Source organism: Schistocerca americana, chromosome 7 (genome assembly GCF_021461395.2).
Source record: "Schistocerca americana isolate TAMUIC-IGC-003095 chromosome 7, iqSchAmer2.1, whole genome shotgun sequence".
Lineage (NCBI taxonomy): Eukaryota > Metazoa > Arthropoda > Insecta > Orthoptera > Acrididae > Schistocerca > Schistocerca americana.
Genome location: NC_060125.1, coordinates 443459755 through 443482675, shown reverse-complemented (window position 1 = coordinate 443482675; position 22921 = coordinate 443459755). Strand labels below are relative to the sequence as shown.

At 39.8% G+C, this 22921-nt stretch overlaps 1 protein-coding gene across 1 annotated transcript in view; it reads left to right on the top strand.

Annotated features, from left to right (window-relative positions):
* LOC124622666 overlaps positions 1 to 22921 on the top strand; it is a 122917-nt gene that overhangs the window by 5715 nt on the left and 94281 nt on the right. Inside the window, exon 3 of the mRNA XM_047148460.1 lies at positions 20001 to 20125. Within this exon, the coding sequence (XP_047004416.1) occupies positions 20001 to 20125 (125 nt within the window). The remainder of the gene's footprint in view (positions 1 to 20000; positions 20126 to 22921) is intronic.

Genomic DNA, 22921 nt, shown 5'->3' with positions numbered 1-22921 from the left:
ACGTTATTGGCAGTATACTAGCAATTCCATCTGTAGGTCAAAACTGAGATTATTTGCAAGTGTAAAATAGGCAGACTTAATTTTTTTTAGTTAATGTATAATATACTAGCTGTTACCCTTGGCTGCACTCGCAAATCAGCAGTTTCGGTATGATAACTGATGGTGACAGAGAAAGCTATTATATGTGCAATGACGTCAGCTGCCCTCATGTCTCCACCTGTTTGGGTAAGCACAGCTCATGTTTTGCGGCCTACCACAATGCAGTGTAGAGTGTAATTCTATATAGACTATGCATCCCCAACTAGGGTTCAGGCTAGAGTTGTAAACTTTGGTGCAAACGTTTGTAATAGGTGACTGATACAAGTAAGGAAATTAAAAAGTGCCAGATATTTAAAAAAAAAAATAGTAAAAGAATATCTCATTAGCCAATCCCACAATTTTTTCAGGGCTGTAAATTGTGCTCAAGTCTTATGTTTGATGAAGTACACTGTCGCTGCCAAGCAGTGCGTACGGAGGGGTGTGGGCATCTATACATATAAAGCAACAAATTTAATAATATTTTAACATAGTTTATGTTCGCTGATGTAAAAACAGATGTACTTCACACCCTTAAGGGGTCAGGTTTTTTTTTAGCCTGTTCTTCCTCAGAATGCCATGTATATCCATACCAAAATTCATCAAAATCAGTTCAGTGGCGTAGCCATGAGAATGTAAACAACAATGTTGGTTTTGCATTTAATAATGGCAGTGTGGAAGTTTGGATAAATACAGTGAGAATTGAATAAGTATTATATTCTAGCTGCTACCTTCAGCTGCGCTAGCATATTAGTAAAATGAAATTAAATGTGCATGTCGCTTTAATGTTTGGAAGAACCTGTTCAGGATGTTCAGCGGCTTGGTGCAAGCCATATAATTTAACACCACTTCGGTGGCTTGCGCATCAGTGATGATAAAATGAAGATGAAGACAATGAACACACCCAGTCCCAAATGGAGAAAAGCTGATCCTGCAAGAATCAAACCTGGGACCCCCATGATTGAGAGTCAGCAATGCTAACCGCAACACCACGAGTAGTTTTGTTATGATGAGTAGTGAAGATGGTACTAAAATAAAATGTGAACATTCTAAAATTATTAAGTAGCATTAAAATGACAAAGAAAGAAAATAAATGATTTGTAGTTTGGTGCAGCCCAAATTTTATATCGTTTGTACGTGCAATAACATCAGCTGCCCTCACGTGTCTGCTTGTTACCTGCAGCTGCGCTCGCATATCATAATCAGATGCAGCCTAACTAATGGCCTCCCTCATTCTAGATGTAAAGGCATGGCATCTGTCTGTTTGTTGTGCAGCATTTATATGATGCCATCATTGTGAGTCTTGTGGGGTCTCATAAGCTAGAAGAGATTTGTGACACTCAGTGGGTAAAGTGTGACGGGCTTTTGACCAATATTAGTATGGATTAAACGCATTGAGGATAGCATAAGCAGTATATTCGTTATGTTGAATCATATTATATAGAACATATTAAAGAATAAAAGCATTTTCACAAATATAATGAAGTTCAAAAGTCAAAGAGTTAGTAGATTTTTCATATTTCATGTTATATTCTTCACATCAATTAATATTTTGTACTACACACTTTCTAAAGTAGCCTACATTCTTCCTCACCATTCAGGCCATTTCTATAACAGATTTCACCAACATCGATTTAGGGTTGTAGTTGTGAAATCATAACAGATAGCATTACTTTTGCATTTGTAATATTAATATGGATAGTATGGATTGTCACAGCCAAAACAGACAAAAAGCCACAACAATAGTTCAAATTTATATGCCAGTTAGCTCCATAGATAATGAAGAGATTGAAACAGTGTATGATGTGGTAAAATGAAATAATTAGATTGAGAGAGATGAGAGTTTAACTGTGATGGGGACTGGAATTCAGTTGTAGGAAAAGGAAGAGGAGGAAAAAATGTAGGACAACATGGACTAAAGGAATGATAGAGGAAGCTGTGTGGTAGAATTTTCCACAGAGCATACTTTAATCATCACTAATAGTCGCTTACGAATCATTTAAGAAGTTTGTATACACAGAAGAGATCTGGAGATACTGAAAAGTTTCGAATATGTTATATGATGGCAAACAAAGATTTTGATATTAATTATTAAATTGTAAGACATTTCCAGTGGCAGAAGTAAATTTGACCAGAATTTATCGGTTATGTATTGCAGATTAAAACAGAATAAATATAAGAAAGATGGGAAATTAATCAGATTGGGCCTGGACAAATTGGCAACTGGAGGCTGTTTAAAATGGGGGAAAGATATACAATATGAGATGAAGGGATAGCTTTGAGAGGTGAATTATTGAAGACAACAGGGGATCTAATCAGTAAAAAGATCAAGTAGATAAAAAGGGAGAATGTAGTAGGAATTCTTGGATGACAGAGGGGATATTGAATGCAACTGGGGAATGATAAAACACAGTAAATGAAACAGGTGAAGAGGAATGTGTATGCTGAAAAATGAAATTGACAGAAAGTGCAAAATGGCTAGACAGAAATGGCTAGAGGACAAATACAAGGCTGTAGGAGCATGCATATCTAAGGGAAAAATAGAGGTTGCCTAGAGGAAAATTGCAGCACATATAGAGAAAAGAGAAGCAGCTGTGTGAATAGCAAGAGCTCATATGGCAGGTCAGTACTGAATGAAGAAGGGAAAGATGAAGCTTGGAAGGATATATAGAAGAGAAATGAGCTTTAAGGCAGTATTATAGAAAACTCGGGCCTTAGTGCCTGGAAACATTTGTGCTGCTCGTGTCTGTATGTGTTCAATATCCCCTGTTAGCTCTGTTTGGTAGAGGTTCCAGACATTTGATTAATATTCTAGGTGGGTCACATTGGTGATTTGTAAGAAATCTCCTTTGTAGTCTGATTGCACTTTTCGTAGTATTACCGATAAACTGAAGTCTGCTACGAGGTTTGCCTGTGACTGAGCGTAAGATGTTTGTATGAGCTAACTGATTCCAACTGTGGCTGGTAGTTGCTGTAGTCGTAGGATACTGCATGTTTTCATTTTGTGGAGAGGATAATTTTACATCTCTGAACATTTAAAGGAAGCTGTCAGTCATTGCATCACTTTGACATCTGACTATTTGTACAGCTTCATTCAGATTGTATTTAGTTGTGTATAACTGCCTCATATATGAAAAGTTTGAGGTTACCCTAAATATTGTCTGAAAGATCATTAATATACAACATGAACAGCAAGGGAGCCTACACACTTCCCTAGGGTACACCTGAAGTTTCTTCTACATCTGTCAATGATTCCCCATCCAAGAAAACTTGCTGCGTCCTCCCTACCAAAAATTCCTCAATCCTATCACAAATTTCTCTTGATACTCCCTACTTCTGATAATAAAAGTGGATATAATACTGAGTTTAATGCTTTTCTGAAGTTGAGGATTACTACATCTACCTGACTGCCTTGAACAAAGGCTTTTAGTATGTCTTCTGAGAAGAGTGAGAGCTGAGTTTCACATGATCAGTTTTTATTTTAATCCATGCCTGCCAGCGTGGAGGAGGCCATTCTCTTCAAGATACCTCATTACATCTGAATTCAGAGTATGTTCTAAGACTTAACAATAATATCAAGGATATTGGACAATAGTTCTGTGGATCACTCCTGCTGTCCTTCTTATAGAGAGGTGTGACTTCTGCTTTGTTCTAATTTCAGTTCAATAGTCTATAATAGATAACAGTGAACTGAGGGGCTAACTCAGCCATAAATGGGGCTTTATTCAATTTTAGTGATTTCAGCTGTTCCTCGGTGCCACTGACACTAAATCTATTTCACTTAGGTTTTCAGTACTACAGGAATTTAATTGCAACAATACTCGTGGGTTTTCCACCACTATTTGAAAATGGAATTAAGCATTTCAGCTTTTTCCTTACTACCCTCAATAGTGTCAGGCTTCACACATAGCTCTCTTGGCAGCCATATGCCTTTCATTCAGCATGTTTCTATCTATAGCCCAATACTTAGTTTTACACATATTATGCAGTAGTCTCTGGTTCTTTATACATTCTTTCCAGTGACAGTATACCATGGGGGGGGGGGGGGTCCCTCCTGTTATAAACTGTTCCACTTATATGGTTTGCTGGACATATAAAATAAATAAATTTTTCATAGTCGCTGTTTGTGCTTTGTTACAAGTGTTGCTACAGCTGTCTCGTGGTTATTGGTACCATTTTCAGTGTGAACATCCTCAAAGAGTTCCAGTCTATTTGTTACCATTAGATCTTATATATTCTCATCATATGTCGGGCTCTGAAGTATTTGTTCTAGGAAGTTTTCAGAGAAGGTGTTTGGTGATGTTTCATAGGATGTCTTGTCATGCCCACCACTAACAAAATTGTAGTATCCCAGTTGATTATTGGACAATTGAAGTCTCATCCAGTGATTGCAGTACAATTGGGGAGCTTACAATGAGCTGAGGTTTTTTCTAAACATTTCCGTTACATCAGGAAGGGAGTCTGTAAGATAACAGAAGCACCCAAATATAATTTTACACCCACCTTTGATACTAAGTCTTTTCTAAACAATCTTGCATGCAGTGTCAATCTCTATTTGGTCGATTTGAGTTTCTCATCTATAGCAACAAATCAGCACCTCCATTCTCCCCCGCACTGCATATTTCGTATCCTTTCAGCACACACTTAAATTTTCCCCAAAGATGTACTGTCAATTTCAGGTTTCAACCAGCTTTCTGTACCTAGTTTTATGTGAGCTTTACTGCTTTTCATGAGCAATTCAAACTGTGGTACTTTGTTGTGAATGCTTTGGCAGTTTACCATTAGGATGTTAATACTCTTACTTGAGGTGGGTGTTTTTTTTCTTTGGCTCCTACATGGGTACTTCCAGATTTCCTACAGCCATCATAATCTGCATTGGATGGAGATTGAGTTAATCTAACCATCCAATGTGTGGACCTCACACAAAGTCAGCCACCTGGGTAGCCACCTGTGATGCATAGTGCACACCTGACTCATTAAGGGGAACCCTGCAGTTCTCAACCCTGTGGTGCAAGTCTGAGAGGTTACAGCCCAACTTATCACAGAACCTTTGCTCCTTTCCTCCTCATAAATAGTCCCCACATGTCTTCCTGAAAGCCAAGGATCAAAGTAGTTGGGTTGATATAGTATTTCTCAAGTTCCGTAAAGCATTTAACTCGGTACCATACCTATGCTTTTTATCAAAGTATGATCATATGGGGTATCAGATGAAATGTGTGATTGGGGTGAGGATTTCTTGGTAGTGAGGATGCAGATTGTTATCTTGGATGGAGAGTTGTCAACAGATGTAGAAAGAACTTCAGATGTACTGTTGGATCCCTTGCTGTTCGTGTTATATATATCGATGATCTGGTGGACAATATTAATAATAACCTCAGATTTGTTGCAGATGATGCAGTTATTTACAACCAAATACAGTCTGAACAAAGCTGTGCAAAGTTCAGTCAGACCTTGATAAGATTTAAAAGTAATGCAATGCTTTGCAGCTTCCTTTAAATGTTCAAAATTGTAAAGTTGTACACTTTGCAAAATGAAAAAACATAGTATCCTATGAATGTAAAATTAGTGAGTCATAGTTGGAATCTGTAAACTCTTATGAGTACTTGGATGTAACGCTTAGTAGGGGCATGCAGTGGAATGATCACATGGGCTCAGTCATGGGTAAAGCAGGTAGCAGGCTTTGGTTTATTAGTGGAATACTAGGAAAAATCAGTCTTCAAAGGAGACTGCTTACAAATCACAAACCCTAGAATACTGCTCAAATGTATGGGACCTGTACCAAATAAGACTACCAGGGGATATTGAATGGATGCATAGAAGGGCAGCACAAATGGTCACAGGCGTGTCTGACCCACGGGAGAATGTCACTGAGATGTTGATAGAACTGAAATGGCAGACTCTTGAAGACAGATGAAAACTGTCACGAGAAAGTCTACTGACAAAGTTTCAAGAACCAGCTTTAAATGGTGGCCCCCTACACTCACAAGGATCGTGAGGATAAGAGTGGATTAATCACAGCATGCAAAGAGGCATTGGAACATCATTTTTTCCTGCACTCCATATGTGAATGGAATGGGAAAAAGCTCTAATGACTGATACAGTGGGGTGTACTCTCTGCCATGCATTTCACAGTGGTTCACAGAATATAGATGTAGACGTAGTCACACCCAGGACACCTGGCAGCATTTCAACCTGAAGTTGCTCCATTTCATTGGATTGAAGTGGAGCTCTTGGAGAGGCATCTTACTTTGCTGTGTAGCATGCTACTGTCACTACACAGTGTATCATATACCAGTACATCTGTTGATGTGAGCGGATCTGCCAGTGTCATATTAATATGTTCCTTGAGGCTGTTCGTCTACAGTTGACAAGTGGTTATCATCCCAGTTGTGCATTCTCAATAGGCAACCACTTGTGGGAAAAACTACATTTAAATAATATATGGTGTCCATAAAAAATGTCCCAGTTTCAATGTTATATTATAACACTTTCATTTAGACTATATACAATAAATCATACATGAAATTGGAACTAAACTTATCTGGTCTTTCTGACAAATATTCAGTAAGTGTGCATTTAGTTATTCACGACACATTGAATCTAAAATCCAGTTCTTCCCACACTTTTGTTAACAAGTACAGAATAAGCAATAACCTCTTAAATTCTGTGCCTCAACTTTGGCAAGTTATTAGGCAGTGGTGGAACATTTTCTCAATCTTTTATAAACTCCCAAAGGAAAAAAATTTGCATGGCATGAGGTCAGGTGAACATGCAGGCCATGGGAAAGAGCTCTGTTGCATTGATCATTATGACCAAACCAACTGTCTGTGACTAGAATGTCCCACCATCCTCATACAAAGAGATGCCAATATCTTATTGTCAAACAAAGTTTTCAGGTTCACCTTCCAAGACCCATTTTTGTAACATATCCACACATCCAAATAAGTCACCACTTTTCTCTGCCCCCCTCCCCCCCCCCCCTTCCCTTCCACTGTTCAGAGTGTGTGTGTGTGTGTGTGTGTGTGTGTGTGTGTGTGTGTGTGTGTGTGTGTTTGTGTTTGTGTGGGGGGGGGGGGGAGAAAAGAAATGATGCATACACTTGTTGTTGGGACACAGCACAGAAAGTGTTTAATTTTGGGGAATACCTTTGGTATTGTACAAGTTCATGAGCATGTTCTGATCCCCATATATGAACATTGTGGGTATTTATCTTCCCTTTATATGAAAGGTTGACTCATCACTGAACACCATACAATGAAGAAAATCATCTTTTCACTGTAGCACTTCACTTTTAAAGCTATAATGTACACCATAGATATCAGACTTTAAAACTTGTACTAACTATAACCAGTATGGACACGTGTAAATGTTTTCTTAAAATCTTCAAGATAAAGACAACCTTTGGCAACTGAAGTTCAAGACATGCTTTCCAAACAGACTTGTGAGGACTATGAATGTAAGATGCTGTGACATGGTCAACATCATCTTCAGACACTTTTGGTCGTCCAGTGCTTTTCCCTTTACACACACACACACACACACACACACACACACACACACACACACACACACACACAGATATATACATATATATATATCATCTTTGTTTTTAGATATATTTTTCCCACGTGGAATGTTTCCCTCTATTTTATATATATATATATATATATATATATATTTTTTTTTTTTTTTTTTTTTTTTCCCCACTCTCAGCTTAGTAGTGCAGATGTTTGAATCATCATGGCATAGTACGCCATTTAAGAACCAATAGATGGTGCTGTTAGTTTTTTCTAATTCAATGACAAATGTATTTTTGGAAGTTACATCAGTGACGGCTTTAAGCACCACAGTCTTAGCTATACAAATACCAACTAACAGCAGATTTACTTGGCTGTGATATACAGATATACTGATTTTGTTTTTTGTATTAAAATATTAAATGAGATTGCTTTGCTTCCTTTGATATGTTTTATTTATATTATTTGCTAGGAAAAACAGATGTACTAAGTTCGCTTTGTGATTTATGTGCCTACTCATTACATTCTGATTTCATTTTGTTTATGAATAAAAATATGTAGAAAACAGTAATTAAAACTTCCGAGCTAAGAGGCCGTGGTCCAATAGTAGAAATACTTCTCCCTGACGTTTCGTTGCCAGCTGCGGGTGACTCACCTCAGATGATGTTGCCCGCAGCTGGCAACGAAACGTCAGGGAGAAGTATTTCTACTATTGGACCACGGCCTCTTAGCCCGGAAGTTTTAATTACTGAAGACGCCGGCCGTGAAAGCCTACACGCTATGAAGTAGAAAACAGTTGAGTGTTTCTGAATGCACCTGAAGGGCTGAAAGACTGAGGACTATGTGGTCTCAAGAATCCAATTAAAATTGTAATACAAGACTTTCTCCTGCTTGAGAACATCAGACTTCAACATATTCTTTGGAAACTCCTTCCAAAAGCAAGGTGCCATGTAACTCTGATTGAGAGCATCATGCATTCTCACACTCCTCAGAACCTTTTTCCTTGGAGAGGCTTATAGTTACTTCTCTGCAACATGAACATCATAGAAACAGAAATTTTGATGGGAACTGGTACTGGTGAGCACGTTTTTATACCCGAATCCTGCATGTTCCCAACAATGTACTGATTCACTTTATTTGTGTACAATTTGAGGTGAGCTTATATTAGGGCATTGTCATAAACAAAGCGCAAGGCCAGACACTATGTGTTGCAGGCGTGGACATTAGTATTAGTTGCTTTTTGAATGGCCGGCTGTTCATGGCTCCCTCCCATATTAGTGAAGCAAACAAGCTCTTCATTTATGCCTCCATTCATTCTACTGCAAACATTGTATAAAAAGAAGCATTATATGTCAAAAACAAATTCCATGCATATGAAGTCTCAGGCAGAGCTACAAATAAATACCCAAACAATGCCAGGTTCCTCAGCTAGTGCACAATATCATTATGTGTAGTGTGAAGATTATAAATATATTATTTCAGAAGTATTATTTATTGGTTACAGTATACTTTTCAACATAAATCAAATGGTGAAAATGCTAGGTGGAAGTCATTACTAAACTGAAATTGGTTAATTAAAAAAGACATAAGGATTATAGGTATGGCTAAATTAAAGGAATTGTAGTGACTTGCGTGCCATCTGTGTTTTTAGAGTGCTAAATTTACATTGGGTGTTTGTAAGGTTCAAATCGAGCTGAGGAGCTCCTCATTCAGTTAAGCACTGCACTGAAAAATGAAGTTCTAGATTGACATACAGGTTTTATCTGTAACAAATTTAATGTCCTGCTGCAAGTTTATGATTTGATTAAGAAATTATTAGTTTTCTTACAGCTTTGTATCTTATGAGAAAATACTGATCAATCGATGGCTAGAATTTTCTATGGCTATTGAAGTCATCTTTATGACTGAGCAGGACTGATGTTAGCCAGTGCAGAGCCTAATACAATTTCAGTCTTCAAACTGCTATCCAAAACTTCTCTTCCAAAAAGTTCACACACCATAGATGCTCATAATTTTATATAAGATAAAAATGGAAACACTACAGTAAAAAAATCACTTTCATATGTACATAGCTTAGAGTGTACATGGTTAACAATAATTGTGGAGAATAATTGTAATATTTTGATGATCACATATTTACTGTCTGTAAAAATAGTCCGTTATTTTGTGATGACTGGAAAAATAATATTATAATTTTACACATTATAATTCTGTTTGTTATTATAATTTCAAATTTAATGGTATAATTAAAAAAACAGACGTCCTATTATAGTTCATTATCCTTGTTGAAAGTGGCACAATTTTCTACTTAAATCTGCTTAGTTTTGCTATCAAGTCTATTTCTCTTACACTTTCATACAAGATATAATATTTGATTTGTGTACTAGAAATGATTTTCAGTATTAATCACAACATATTTAATATGTCAGTGTCTCTAAACTGATTCTATAAGTGACGCATAAAGTGCCAGGCACTTTAGGTATGAATTGTTACTGGGAAGTGTGATGACATTTTGAAACATACTTTGAGGTTTACATTTGAAATATGGCTTGGAAAGTAGCAGGCTTGGTGCTATATTGGAAAATATTAATTATTGCACCTTACTGCTATATCTGTGGGTAGCCAGATATTGGTGCACACATTGGAGCTCTGGGAGAAATGGAGGAAGCAGCCAGGCAGGAGAGTTGCATGCAGAAGAGTAACCCAAACTAATGGCAGGCAAGCAAAATGTGACAGGTACTCTGCAGACAGACAAAAAACCAGATAATGACAAACAACCTAGACGACAATGAGGCAGTATGCAAAGCATTCACCACAATGGTGACAAAAAGGCCAAGACCAGTGGAGAGACAAAACTAAGATGCGACCAGAAAGAGTAACTGAATGACAAGCAAGGTAGTTATCAAGCAGTCCTAGCACAGCAAAGATAGAACCGACAATATCAAGCTCTCACATGGTGAGACAGTGGCATGCCCGCCATGCGAGCACAGTGCTGTGCAGTCATGGTGTTCCCTAATGGCCATCTGAGTCTATCCCCTCTGGCGGGCATTCAACTTCCAATGTGCCTGACAACAGATTCCTGTCACCAGAAACAGGTGCGTACAGGTGGAAATGCCCCAGTCAGTGCCATGCGGGGTGGAAAGAAGGTACAGGTGAAGGCCCAGTCCTTTCAACTGCCAGTTGTGGAAAGAGAAGGTGTTTGACAGTGTACATCATGATTTCACTGGACAGGAGGGTGCGGGAGGCCCCATCCTCATGGTTGCAGGAGACAGTGTTGGCGTGTTGTTCTTGGCAGTCACCAGTGGCGCCAGTACCGGTGCTTACAATCACTGGAATGTGGGGGGAGGGGGCAGTAGCTGGTGTGATGCCTGTGCTGGAGGCTGAAGCTGGTTATGATGGCAGCATTCGAGTCCGTTCTGTGTTTGTAAAGACATAACTCCTCACCCGCGATTCTCTACTACCGTCTGTAGTGAATGAGCGTCACCATTTGACAAAGGATGGAATCGAGGGCTGAGAATATGTTTTATGCCATTGCCCACACAGAACTCTTTGAAAGTAGAAGCTGTAAATTGGAGGCCATTATCAGAGACCATAGTGCCTTGATGGCCAAAACCTGGGTCAAGGCAGTGCGGGTGACGTCGGTCTTGATGGACACCGTGCCTACCACATATGGGTACTCTGAGTAGGCACCCACAATGTGCAACCATGTCAATCCCAAAAACCGGTCTGCAAAATCAAGTTGGAAGTGGTTCCAGGCGTAGTAGGTTGTAGGCCAGGGTGCAAATGACTGTGGGGATGTTGCTTGGTGCCTGCTGTCACTGTGCAGCTGTGGGGGGCTGCTGCTCGGTACCAGGTGTACACCGTGAAGTGACAGACCATTCCCTCAATGTCACTGTTGATAGCCGGCCAGTAATCATGTCGGCAAGCCGACACCTTTGTGTAGAATATCTCTCAAGGTCCCCGGTGCTGTAAGCTCAGGACTCACTGTTGCAATTAGGCTGGAATGATTATCAGGTGTGTGTCAGTCTCAGTATCCAAGAGAATGACATCATCGACAACAGAGAGCCTGTGAGAAATGAGTTTCCGGGAGTTGAGATCAGTCACCAACCGGCAACTGAGGTAGGTTTGTCAGCCACGAGCCACGTATCGGAGGACCTGCTGCTGGGTGAGGTCGTGGCACACGGCTGCGGTGACATGTGTGGCTGTAATAGGGAAATTGTACAATGTATGTTGCTGTGCGGTATTGATATGAAAAAAGACGGTATCCTGTCAGTTGAAGTCAGGGTGTTTGGGCCAGCAAGTAGATGCAACAAGGCACCAGCGTGGGAATGTTGTGCCGTGGGCTTAAACCAGATTGTATAACTGTGTGCACTCAGGAATAACACCTAGTGCAGATGGCATTGAACTGTCAGCTCCAGATGTTGGATTAATATCTGAATAATGTGAATGAGGGCTTTTGATTTGTAATTAAAGAGAACTTTGTCCCAGGAAGGTAGACGTTAAATTTTTTGACAGCAAACACCACTGCCAGTGCTTCCTATTGATCGGTGAATAGTTGCACTGTGCAAAGTTGAACATCTTAGATGCATATTTAATTGGCTATTCAGAGCCACCATCATTCCTGTGCACCAGACCTGCTCCAATGCCATAGGTGGGTGTGTCGGCTGCCACAACCAGCAGACATTCCACAGAAAAGACACAGATTTAAGCATGGTTATTAAGTGAATAAAAACTTGTTCAAAGGCCGGGATCCAGTTCCAGGGCACTCCTCTCTTACACAAATGATTGAAGGTTTGCACAATGTGGGCTGCTTGGGGTAAGAATTTGGAGTAATAATTGACTTTGCCCAAAAACATCTACAATTTGATTAAGTTCCTTGTGTGGGGAAGGGAATTGACGGAGGTGTCATTTCAATCAGTTGGCCTGATTCCATCTTTGATGAGCCAGTGCCCCAAATACTCACTACTGGTTGAAAAATGTATACTTCTTCAAATGACAGTATGGTCCTGCAGCCTGCGGGATTGTAAAGAAGCTGAGGAAGTTTTGCAAATGCTCCAGGTGGGAGGGCCCGTAACAAAGAGAACATCCAGATAGTTCCCACAACCTGGAATGTGCTGTGTCAGTTGTTACAGATACCTTTGGAAAATTGTTGGGCCCAAGGCAATGCAAAATGGAAGTTACTTGTACCTGTAATCCAGAAATGGTTGTTGATGACAATGTTCAGAGTTTCCTCATCCTAGGACAATGAAGGTAAGCATCGGCAAGGTCGATCTTTGAGTAGTATTCTCCAGCGAGTTTGGTAAAGAGGTTATCTGTCTGGGAAATACATAGTGTTGACTTGTGACTGAGCATTGATGATAGCCTTGAAATCCCCACATAGTCAAAGATAACTGTTGGGTTTTCTGATTATGATCTATGTTGTGGCCCATGCACAACATGTCACTGGCTCAGTAGCTCTGGCTGCTTGGAGAGGATCCAAGTCCTGTTTCACTGCGGTACATCAGGCCACCAGACAGGTCTGGCTTGGTAGAAACAAAGCATGGTGTCCAACCGAAGAGTGACACGCACCTGAATATTCAAGGCCCACCTCAGATTCAGCTTAAATAGGGGTGCAAATGCCAAGCCTAGATCATCCAGTTCCTGGAAAGAGCTGCAGTGGATACGACCTTGATTTCATCAGAGACAGAAAACCCAAACAGTGTAAAGGTGTCAAGGCCAGAAATTTAGCAGCTATTGGGTGGTCGAAAACAAATAACATAGTGATCCATGCAATGTGTTTGTAGCCTATCGTGACAAAGAGCTGCCCACTAAGTGGAATAGAACTGTCCCTGTAGGCCCCAAATGCCACGATGGTTGAGATAACTTGGGCATACTTCGCCGGATGATAAAAGAGACAGTGGCCCACTGTCCACCTGACAACAGATGTCCTCATTATAAATGCGGGTTATGAGCAGTAACTTCCACATGAGAGAGTCCTCCAGTGGGACTACTAACAGCAGCACATGTATAGTGTGCTGATGCCCTTGTGGGGTAGGATGGGAGTGAGTTGTGCAGCTGCAACACACCAATCGAAGATGCCTCTCTTCACCATAAAGCTTCTGACCATATCCACTAGATCAGTTATGTCTGTTGTGAACTGTAATTGTCATACAGCTCTCCCTTGGGGTTAGCATAAAACTACTTTTATGTTTTAAAATTTCTCTCTGATATGAAAGCCACGTTTGTTCTGTTTGCCAGAAACTCCTTTATTCCAATAACAAATATGGTCTTATATTCTGTTACAAACCATATCAAATGCACTGTAGAGTCGAGGAATACAGCATCAGTCTGGGCATTTGTATTTACCAATCTTCATGGGTCTCTGTGGGAAGGGAGGGGGAAGAGGAGCCACTTACGCCCTCCTGGGATCTGACGATAAACATTTTTTACTCGTACAAAATTCTTACTTATTTTTGATAGTGATTTGCCAGTGATTCTATCAAACCAAGATTTAGCATTTTTGAGAACTGCAGAAAATACCGCAGTTTTGGCAATTACAGTATAAATTTAATTTTTTTGTTGTCATACTTTACTGAAGAAATTATGCAGTTTCCTTAGTACCATAGCAGTTTCGGAGCTGTTTGAGGATCAAGCTGGATGTGAACTATTACAGAATAGGCGGAAACAATGTCTCCAGTCTCTTCTCTGTCACTTCTACATGTAGCCATTATCGAGCAGCAGAAAAGTATCACTTTAACAACCTGGCATGCAAATTTTGGTGACAATTTCCAGCAAAACACATACGTGGCTGCAGTATACTTTCCGGAATACCGTCCCCCTTTTGCACGAGGACAGGCGTCCCCCTATGGCAGTACCTAATCATCACAGTAATTCACTGCTTGTCTGAAAATGTGCAAGATCCATGTACAGTTTCCTAAGTCAGCATGCAGCTTTACATATCAGAGTTATCGTAGTAGACTGAAGAACATGGCTGGTGCATACATTATGTGGCTGTGCAACCAAATGCAGCAGTCAAGAAGAGAGAGGGGAAAAAATGATACTTAGAGGCCGAAGAAGGTCGAAGAGACACACTCTCCAGGAATTGGAGCCTTCTCGTACACTGTGAGGTGCGGTGAGGCACAACATGCAGTTGTAGAGATATGGGTTCTGCAGCCCAGTTGGTGTGGCTGTACAATAATGTGTCAGAACTGTGAAGACAAGGGCTCCGTATATCCTAGACTGTGGAAAGTCAATTCTATCAGCCAATTTGAGGGTGGTTTATGGATGTTTCCTCATATTCATTTGGTCAAATACTGGCTTTGGGTTACAGTTTAACCAACCACCCCAAAAAGTTCCATTTTCAGAATACATTTTGTTCAGTTGGAATTAAATAAAAGAAGCCATGAAAATAGTGCAATAAATTCATTAACGTAGTTACAATATTATGAAAAGGATAGTTGCTACTCTCCATATAGCAGAGATGCTGAGTCAAAGATAGACACAACAAGAAGACTGTAAGAAAGTGAGCTTCCGGTGAACAATGCCTTTGTCAGAAATAGACCACACTTTCTGGCTGCTGAGGCCAGGCTGCAGGCGGCAGCACATGATGGGAGAAGCAACTGGGTGGTGGGGCTAAGGAGGAGGCTAAGGCGGGGAGGAGGGAGAATGTGCCTATCTGTGACTCAGCATCTCCACCATATGGTGAGTAGCAACTATCCTTTTCGTAATATTGTTACATTCCACCCTGGATTTTCCATTCACGAACTTAATTAGATTGTCAAGGTTTGTAAGTAAAGTGTTACATAGGGTATCAAGTATGGAAAAAGAAACATTTTTTAAAGTTTATTCTGTATTTCCCCAGTTGAAATATGCTTACTAGGTATCACACTAATCTGCCATAGAAACAGGTTGTGGATACCTAATAATCATTAATCATTTGAGGTATAATAAGTTTTGTTTACTTCCTGTCAAATTTAGTTCTTGGAATATGTAACATACTCAAATCCACAGAATCAGTTATACCGAAAATGCTAATTTTAGAGCATTGCCCGCTGGTGGATAAACTTCTATGGATGCCCTGTGGTCTTGTAGATGAACAGTGCGAGTTGGGATTCATAAGATCATCATTCACTGAGTCCATGTGGTTCTTATAGAGGAGATTTTCAATCTCGTGCAATAGCATAAAATGTGTTCCAAAATTCTACAACAGATTTGTGTAACCTGCATAAGACTATAGCTGTATGCGTCTGTTTGGTGACCCTTACTGAAAAAGAAAAAGACTTACCGATTTTTCCAATAACTTGGAATGATTAATTACTGCAACAATCTATGATAGACTGCTGCTAGAAGAGGGAGTAAGTCCTTTCACATATTCTATGCAAAATCATAGAGGCTACAAATTGGGTCCAGTTGCCTTTCCTCTGTTGACTTACCTTAGTTGTTTCTCTTTCCCAGAGTCACTTGCCTTGATTCTGCCAGTAAGCTACACCAAAATAGCAACTCAATACCAGAGCAGCCTAAAGTATTAATATCTTTTATCAAATGCATCCTTTGCAGGCTGATTTTTCAGGATTTTCCAGTCACACTTCGTGAATTCCTCCTTGTGCCCTTTTCTTTTCATCTGGTGTGGTTGATATCTTTTTACTGACTCATTCTGAGATTCTAATTTTCATATTTCATCATCAGCTCAGTCGACCTCCCACCTTTGGCTGTGGCCGATATGTAGCCTCTGGCTCCATCTTGATGATTTTAGAGAATATTTCAACAGGTTTTAACAAGTTTTATAATTATTTGTTACTTTCTACTTGTATTATACTTGTAAACAAGTTGGCTCACAGTATAAAGTTTTTCACTGCCAAATTTTATGAAAAATCCTTCATCAGTGGAAATAAGAGTATTTGATAAATGATTCATAAAAACACAGAGGTCAAAGTGAACTGATTTGTAATATACTTTTCTTAATTGGCATCTCTTATTATTTTTGTGCTTCTTTCTCTAATTTTTTTCCTTCTTTGTTTTCCTCACTTAAGCGGTGTTCTTAAACTTGGTGGATGATTTGATTTCTGCCTTCTTGTCCTCTGTGCATGAATCCACTAAGTTTTTCCTTCTATTCTTCTGACCATTTCTGGCCAGTCTTCTTCTCAAGCTTCTCCTTGAATCTGTGTTTTGCTACTAGTGTTCTAAAGGCTAGACAATTTATTATGTTTTCTTCTACAATGTTCATGTATTGTAAGTTTTCCCCATGTAATCTTTTGGTTAGGCTGTTGTTATCCATTCTATAAACATGACTATAGAATTCCAAGCTACTTTTGCATGTGACATTTAGAGATCTAATGTTCTCTTCATCGACGTTCCATTTTCTTGTTTCCAGCCCTATTTTTTTCTAATAATTTTCTGTTCCTGTTTTTCAGTTTTTGTAACTTTTACAGTGTCCTCCAACAATTATGACCAGTAAAATCGTCCTGTATTCCATGTTAATTGTAACTTTCCTGTTAGCTTAATGCAGATTTTCCATGTAGTGGGATTTCTCATAAGATATCAGGAAGCCTATCTTTGCCATAATCTTGTGTAGTTTTCCTATGGCATATGTTATTTCTTCTTTAGTCTTGATGATGTCTGCTCAATCATCAGACTAGTCTAAAGATTTAATATTAATTTTGCATCCAGAATTTTCAGTATGTAAACATTTAATTTTGATTCTTATTATTTTTGTTCTTACACTGTCCAGTCACATTAATGTGACCACCTGTCACTGGTGTGAATAACCATCTATTGCTGTGTGAAGCACTGTGAGATGTGCAGGACAAGATTCAGTGAGGGATGTGGAACCATACTGGCTACAGTGCCATGGCCAGCTGCACTAGATTCCTCTGTTGAGATTCCATGACGCAAATAACCAGGTCAAGGTGTCCCACAGATTCTCAAATGGGTTTAAATGTGGGGAGTTCGGTGGCCGGTGGAGTACGGTAAACTCATCCTGGTGTTCTTCAAACCAATCTCGTACACTGCGAGCTGCGTGACACGTTGCATTGCCCTGCGGGTAGATGCCACCGTGCATGGAAAAACAAATTGCATTTAGAGGTGGACGTGGTCCCCAGGGTTAGATGCATATTTGTGTTAATACATTGTCCCTTCCAGAATGACGAGATCACCAAGGGAATGCCACAGAAACATTCCCCAGACTGTAACACTCCCTCCTCCGGCCTGGACCTTTCTGACAGTTGTGGCAAGGTGTTTGCTTTCAGGCATTTCATGCTGATGGACTGTAAAATATAGTTCATTGCAAGAGGCTGCCTGTCGCCACCCAGTGGAGCTCCAGTTGCAGTATTGGGATGCACATTCCAGCCTTCATTGCCAATGAACAGCAGTTAGCATGGGTCCATGAACCAGATGCCTACTGCTTAGGCCTATACACATCAATGTTTGGTGGACAGCCATTGACGAGATACTGTTGGTAGCCCCTTGGTTCATCTGGGTGGTCAGTTGCTCAACAGGTGCATGTGCATTTACCCATACAAAACCCCGCTGCTTTTGTTTACCGCCGTGGTCTGTGGCCTGTGGTGTACCACCATGATGAAAATTGTAAATCTTTTTAAACAGTATCCTTTGTTGTCACCAGTAACATTTCCTTATGATTGGTAGTTACATTGTACTAAAAAGTTACATGTACAGTTCCAAGAAACGTTGTTCAAATTTTGAGAAAAAGTTTACCGATACAGAAATTCTGTATATGCTGACTCTAGTCAGATCAAGGAGCTCTTGTCCAGGAGATGATGCAACACATAAAATCAAGAAAACACTCAATTTTTATTTTTTTTTATTTTTTTATTTATGCATTAAGTTCTGTAGGACCAAATTGAGGAACAAATCTCCAAGGTCATGGAAATTACAACATAAAAGTGATAATAGATAAAAATAAAATGAAACTTCCTGGCAGATTAAAACTTTGTGCCGGACCGAGACTCGAACTTGGGACCTTTGCCTTTCACGGGCAAGTGCTCTACCAACTGAGCTACCCAAGCACGACTAATGCCCCCCCCCCCTCACAGCTTTACTTCTTCCAGTACCTCATCGCCTACCTTCCAACATTCTGGAACCATCCTCCAGGCTGTGGCCAAGCCATGTCTCCGCAATATCCTTTCTTTCAGGAGTGCTAGTTCTGCAAGGTTCGCAGGAGAGCTTCTGTAAAGTTTGGAAGGTAGGAGATGAGGTACTGGCAGAAGGAAAGCTGTGAGTCGTGCTTGGTCCCGAGTTCGAGTCTTAGTCCGGCACACAGTTTTAATCTGCCAGGAAGTTTCATATCAGCGCTCACTCTGCTGCAGAGTGAAGTCTCATTCTAAAAATAAAATGTTTATGAACCCAAAAAAGTCAATCCAAAAGTTTAAGTAAACACAATCGACAATACAACAAGAATCAGCTTAATTTTCAAGGAACTCCTCGACAGAATAGGAGGAGTGACCCATGAGGAGACTCTTCGGTTTTGATTTGAAAGTATGTGGATTACTGGTAAGATTTTTGAATTCGAGTGGTAGCTTATTGAAAATGGATGCAGCAGTATACTGCACACCTTTCTGCACAGGAGCTAAGGAAGTCCAATCCAAATGCAGGTTTGATTTCTGCCGAGTATTAGCCGAATGAAAGCTGCTTATTCTTGGGAATAAGCTAATATTGTTGATAAGAAATAGGCCAATGTCAAAATACCCAGACTCGTGAACAGGGGTCGACAAGAGGTTCGAGAACTTACACCACTTACTGCCCGAACCGCCTGTTTCTGATCCAAAAATATCCTTTTAGATTGGGAAGAGTTACCCCAAAATATAATACCATACTACGTAAGCGAATGAAAATAAGCAAAGTAGACTAATTTTTGTGTTGAACGATCTATCACTTCAGATACCATTCGAATAGTAAAAATGGCTGCATTAAGTCTTTGAACAAGATCCTGAACGTGGGCTTTCCACAGCAGTTTACTATCTATATGAACACCTAGAAATTTGAACTGTTCAGTTTCACTAATCGTATGCCCATCCTGTGAAATGAAAAGTCAGGTTTATCCATATATATATCCATCTGTGTTAAGGAAGTAATGTGTTTTACAATAGTATTAATCTTAATTTTTTTATAATACATATCTGATAAAATATGTGTGTTCGTATGCATGATATGAATTACAGCAATATAGATTCATTCATGGAGGAGAGTGTTGTACAATTCTTCTCCTAAGTAATAGAGATCCACAGAGCAAAACTTGTAATTTGTATTAAAACTGTCACAAAAAATTGCAACAATGTTTTCTTTCTGTGTTTTTAAAGACATACTGCAACATGTAGAGTAGGTAATTTGTATTTGTTGGCAGATCTTTTAAAGAATGATTTTGTGCCAGTAGTAATAATTTTCTGGGTTCTAATAGTCATTGTTGTTTCATTTCAGCTAATGCTTCACTGGAACTATTACATGGAAAAGTACTTGCAGGAGTAACTGATGTTACTGTATCAAATCTATTGGCACAGTTTGTGAAGCACATGAGCAGTGATCCTGATGCAGACTTTACTGGGGTGAGAACTATAGTAGTAATAAAACTGTGTAAACCTCATGCAGTTTGTTTATTAAATCCTCCCCCTCCAGCCCAGAACCACAATACATTTGTTGTATTGTTGTACCATATCATCTGGCTGGATACATAGTGCCTCACACATATCAGACTCATTGTCTGGACACTTTGGCAGTGGGGATAAGACTTTGGTTCTAGTGTGCTTTGTGGTGGGTCTACAAGTGATTGAACAATTTTAATTACTAATTAATCGTGACCACCTGTAGAACCACCGGGCCAGTTTCCTGGGGTCCTTCTGTGTGTGTTAGAAAGTGTTATCAGTAGTTTGTGGTTTGTTACCAGTATGAAATTTTGTACTTAATAGTTAGTGCCTCTTTCTCAGATTGTGAGTCATTTGATAGTGTTACAGGCAGTGCTTTAGAAGCAAAACCTATGGACTGTTCCAATCTATCTACATTTTTATGCAACAACACAGCATCTGTGCCATGCTGTGAAATGTTGGTGGCTAATACCTTATGTTTACCTGGCAGGAGTGTGACCACTCTTGCAGACAGGAAAGTTTTGTTTTATGCTACAATTCAAAAGTTTTCATTAGTTCATTTAAAAATGGTATATTTGACAATATTAGATACAAACTTCTGTAACAATTGACTGTTCTTTTGAACTACTGTAACTTTTCAAGGTTTACGCGAGCAGGAAGCTCCACTGAGACCTCAATGTGGTTTTCAATTTGCTTTTGCTCGTAATGTGACCCAACTGTCTTACATTCTGTTGAAAAAACTTTTTTTTTTTATTTGCTTTGTACATGGTCCAGTCACAATAATATGACCACCACCTATGTTCGACATCATCATGCAGTAACCATTGACAGACAGCAGCTGACAGCACTAGCAATGGAGGATGTATAAAGCATGTCAGGGGACAGGGAAAACAGTGCAGTCGTTGTCGAATGCAGAACTGAGAATTTATCTGATGTCTAAAACGGCAAGATCATTGGGTTTCAGGCTAAGGATGTGGAAGGATTTCCAGAACAGCTAAGTTTGTAAACGGTTGGCGTGCCGCCATGGTTAAAGTATACCATGCATGAGAAAATGGTTTTATCGATAAATAATGCAGAGGCAACTGTGGTGCATCACATGCCCCGTGTGACAGGGGTGCATTATGACTGTGGACATGTTCATGGACAAATAGATGTGAAACTGTTGAGTAGCTGTCTGTGTAGGTGAACCAATGGGCTAACCACCTGGTTCGTGCACCTTTTCTGACTGCTGTTCATCGGCAACAAAGACTGGAATGTGCATGCCAGTACCGCAGGTGGACATCCACTGTGTGGCGACAGGTGACCAGACGGACTATGTTTTATGCTCTGTCAGACGGAGGGTCATTGGAATTTACTGCGTGAAATGTCTGAAAACAAACACCCTGCAACATTCTTCAGAAGGGTCCAGGCCAGAGGAGGAGCATTATGGTCTGGGGAATGTTTTTATGGCACTCCCTGAGTGATCCTGTGATTCTGGAAGGCACAGTGGCCCAACACAAATATACATTTATCCTTTAGGACCATGCCAACTCCTACATGCAGTTTGTTTTCTCTCAGCATGATGACATATACCAGTGGGACAATGCAACATGTAACACAGCTCACAGTGCACAAGCGTGAATTGAAGAGCACCAGCATGAGTTTGTCATACTCCCATGGCCACCAAACCCCTTTGGTTTAAACCAAATCATTCTGTTTGTGCCATGGATCCTCAATTCAGAAATCTTGTGCAGCTGGTCAAGGCATTCGAGATGGCACGGCTCCACATCCCCGTCAGTATCTTCCAGAACCTTCCTCCATGTCTTGCAGCAGTCTGTGCTGTAAATGATGGCTATTCAGGCTTTTGTCAGGTGGTCACATTGTGACTGGACAGTGTAGTTCATTCTGCTGGATGTATTAGATAGCATCCTTAAGTTATTTATGATTCCAGGAACTATGATTAATTATTTTAGATTTTATTGGAATATCGTAGGGGAACTTGTGAGGAAATGGAGGGCAACTATAACGACACAATCCAAATTTTGTATTTGGCATCATGAGCTTTTTTATATTACAGGCAAATACAGCTTAGTTACATTTATTATGGTAAAGCACTGATAAAGGATAGCACTGTCAATTGTTCCTGTGGCTACAGTATTGTACAAGTACTTACCTGAGAATATGCATTGATCTTCACTTGAAATAGCGACGTGTGAAACAACAAAAATGGAGGAGGGTCAATGCTTTTACCATTGCGTGAGCTGAAAAATATTATTGTTCATTGTGGACCATGGTCAAACATGGGTAATATATTCTGTATATAGTGACTTTGTGTTAGAAAATGTGGTGTTCTGTGGTATCAGACTCATTGAATGTCAGATTTTAAAGTTAAAACTTGTAAATTTGATTCTGCCACTAGAAGAGTCAGTCTCCTACTAACATTGAGGTTTTATGTGACAGGCACTTTAATGTAGTCACTTAAAAGACCCGAGATGGGGAGCTGATGACTGTATATTTCTCTTCAGTGACTGAAGGCTTTGAGCTCGCCATATCAGTCCGAAAGTTCTTGACGTATTGTTTATGAACAATGTCAGTAGTGTCTTGGTCAATGTAGAGTACTCCTAGTTAGATGCAAGTACCACACTGTTAAGCACAGCTGGCTATTAGAAGACAGACACAGAGATTTCCATACACACTGTCTGCTTTACCAACAGATCAACATATGCAGTCCCTCCTATTTCTCCTCCAACTTACCATTCATATTGGAAAAACTTGTTATCA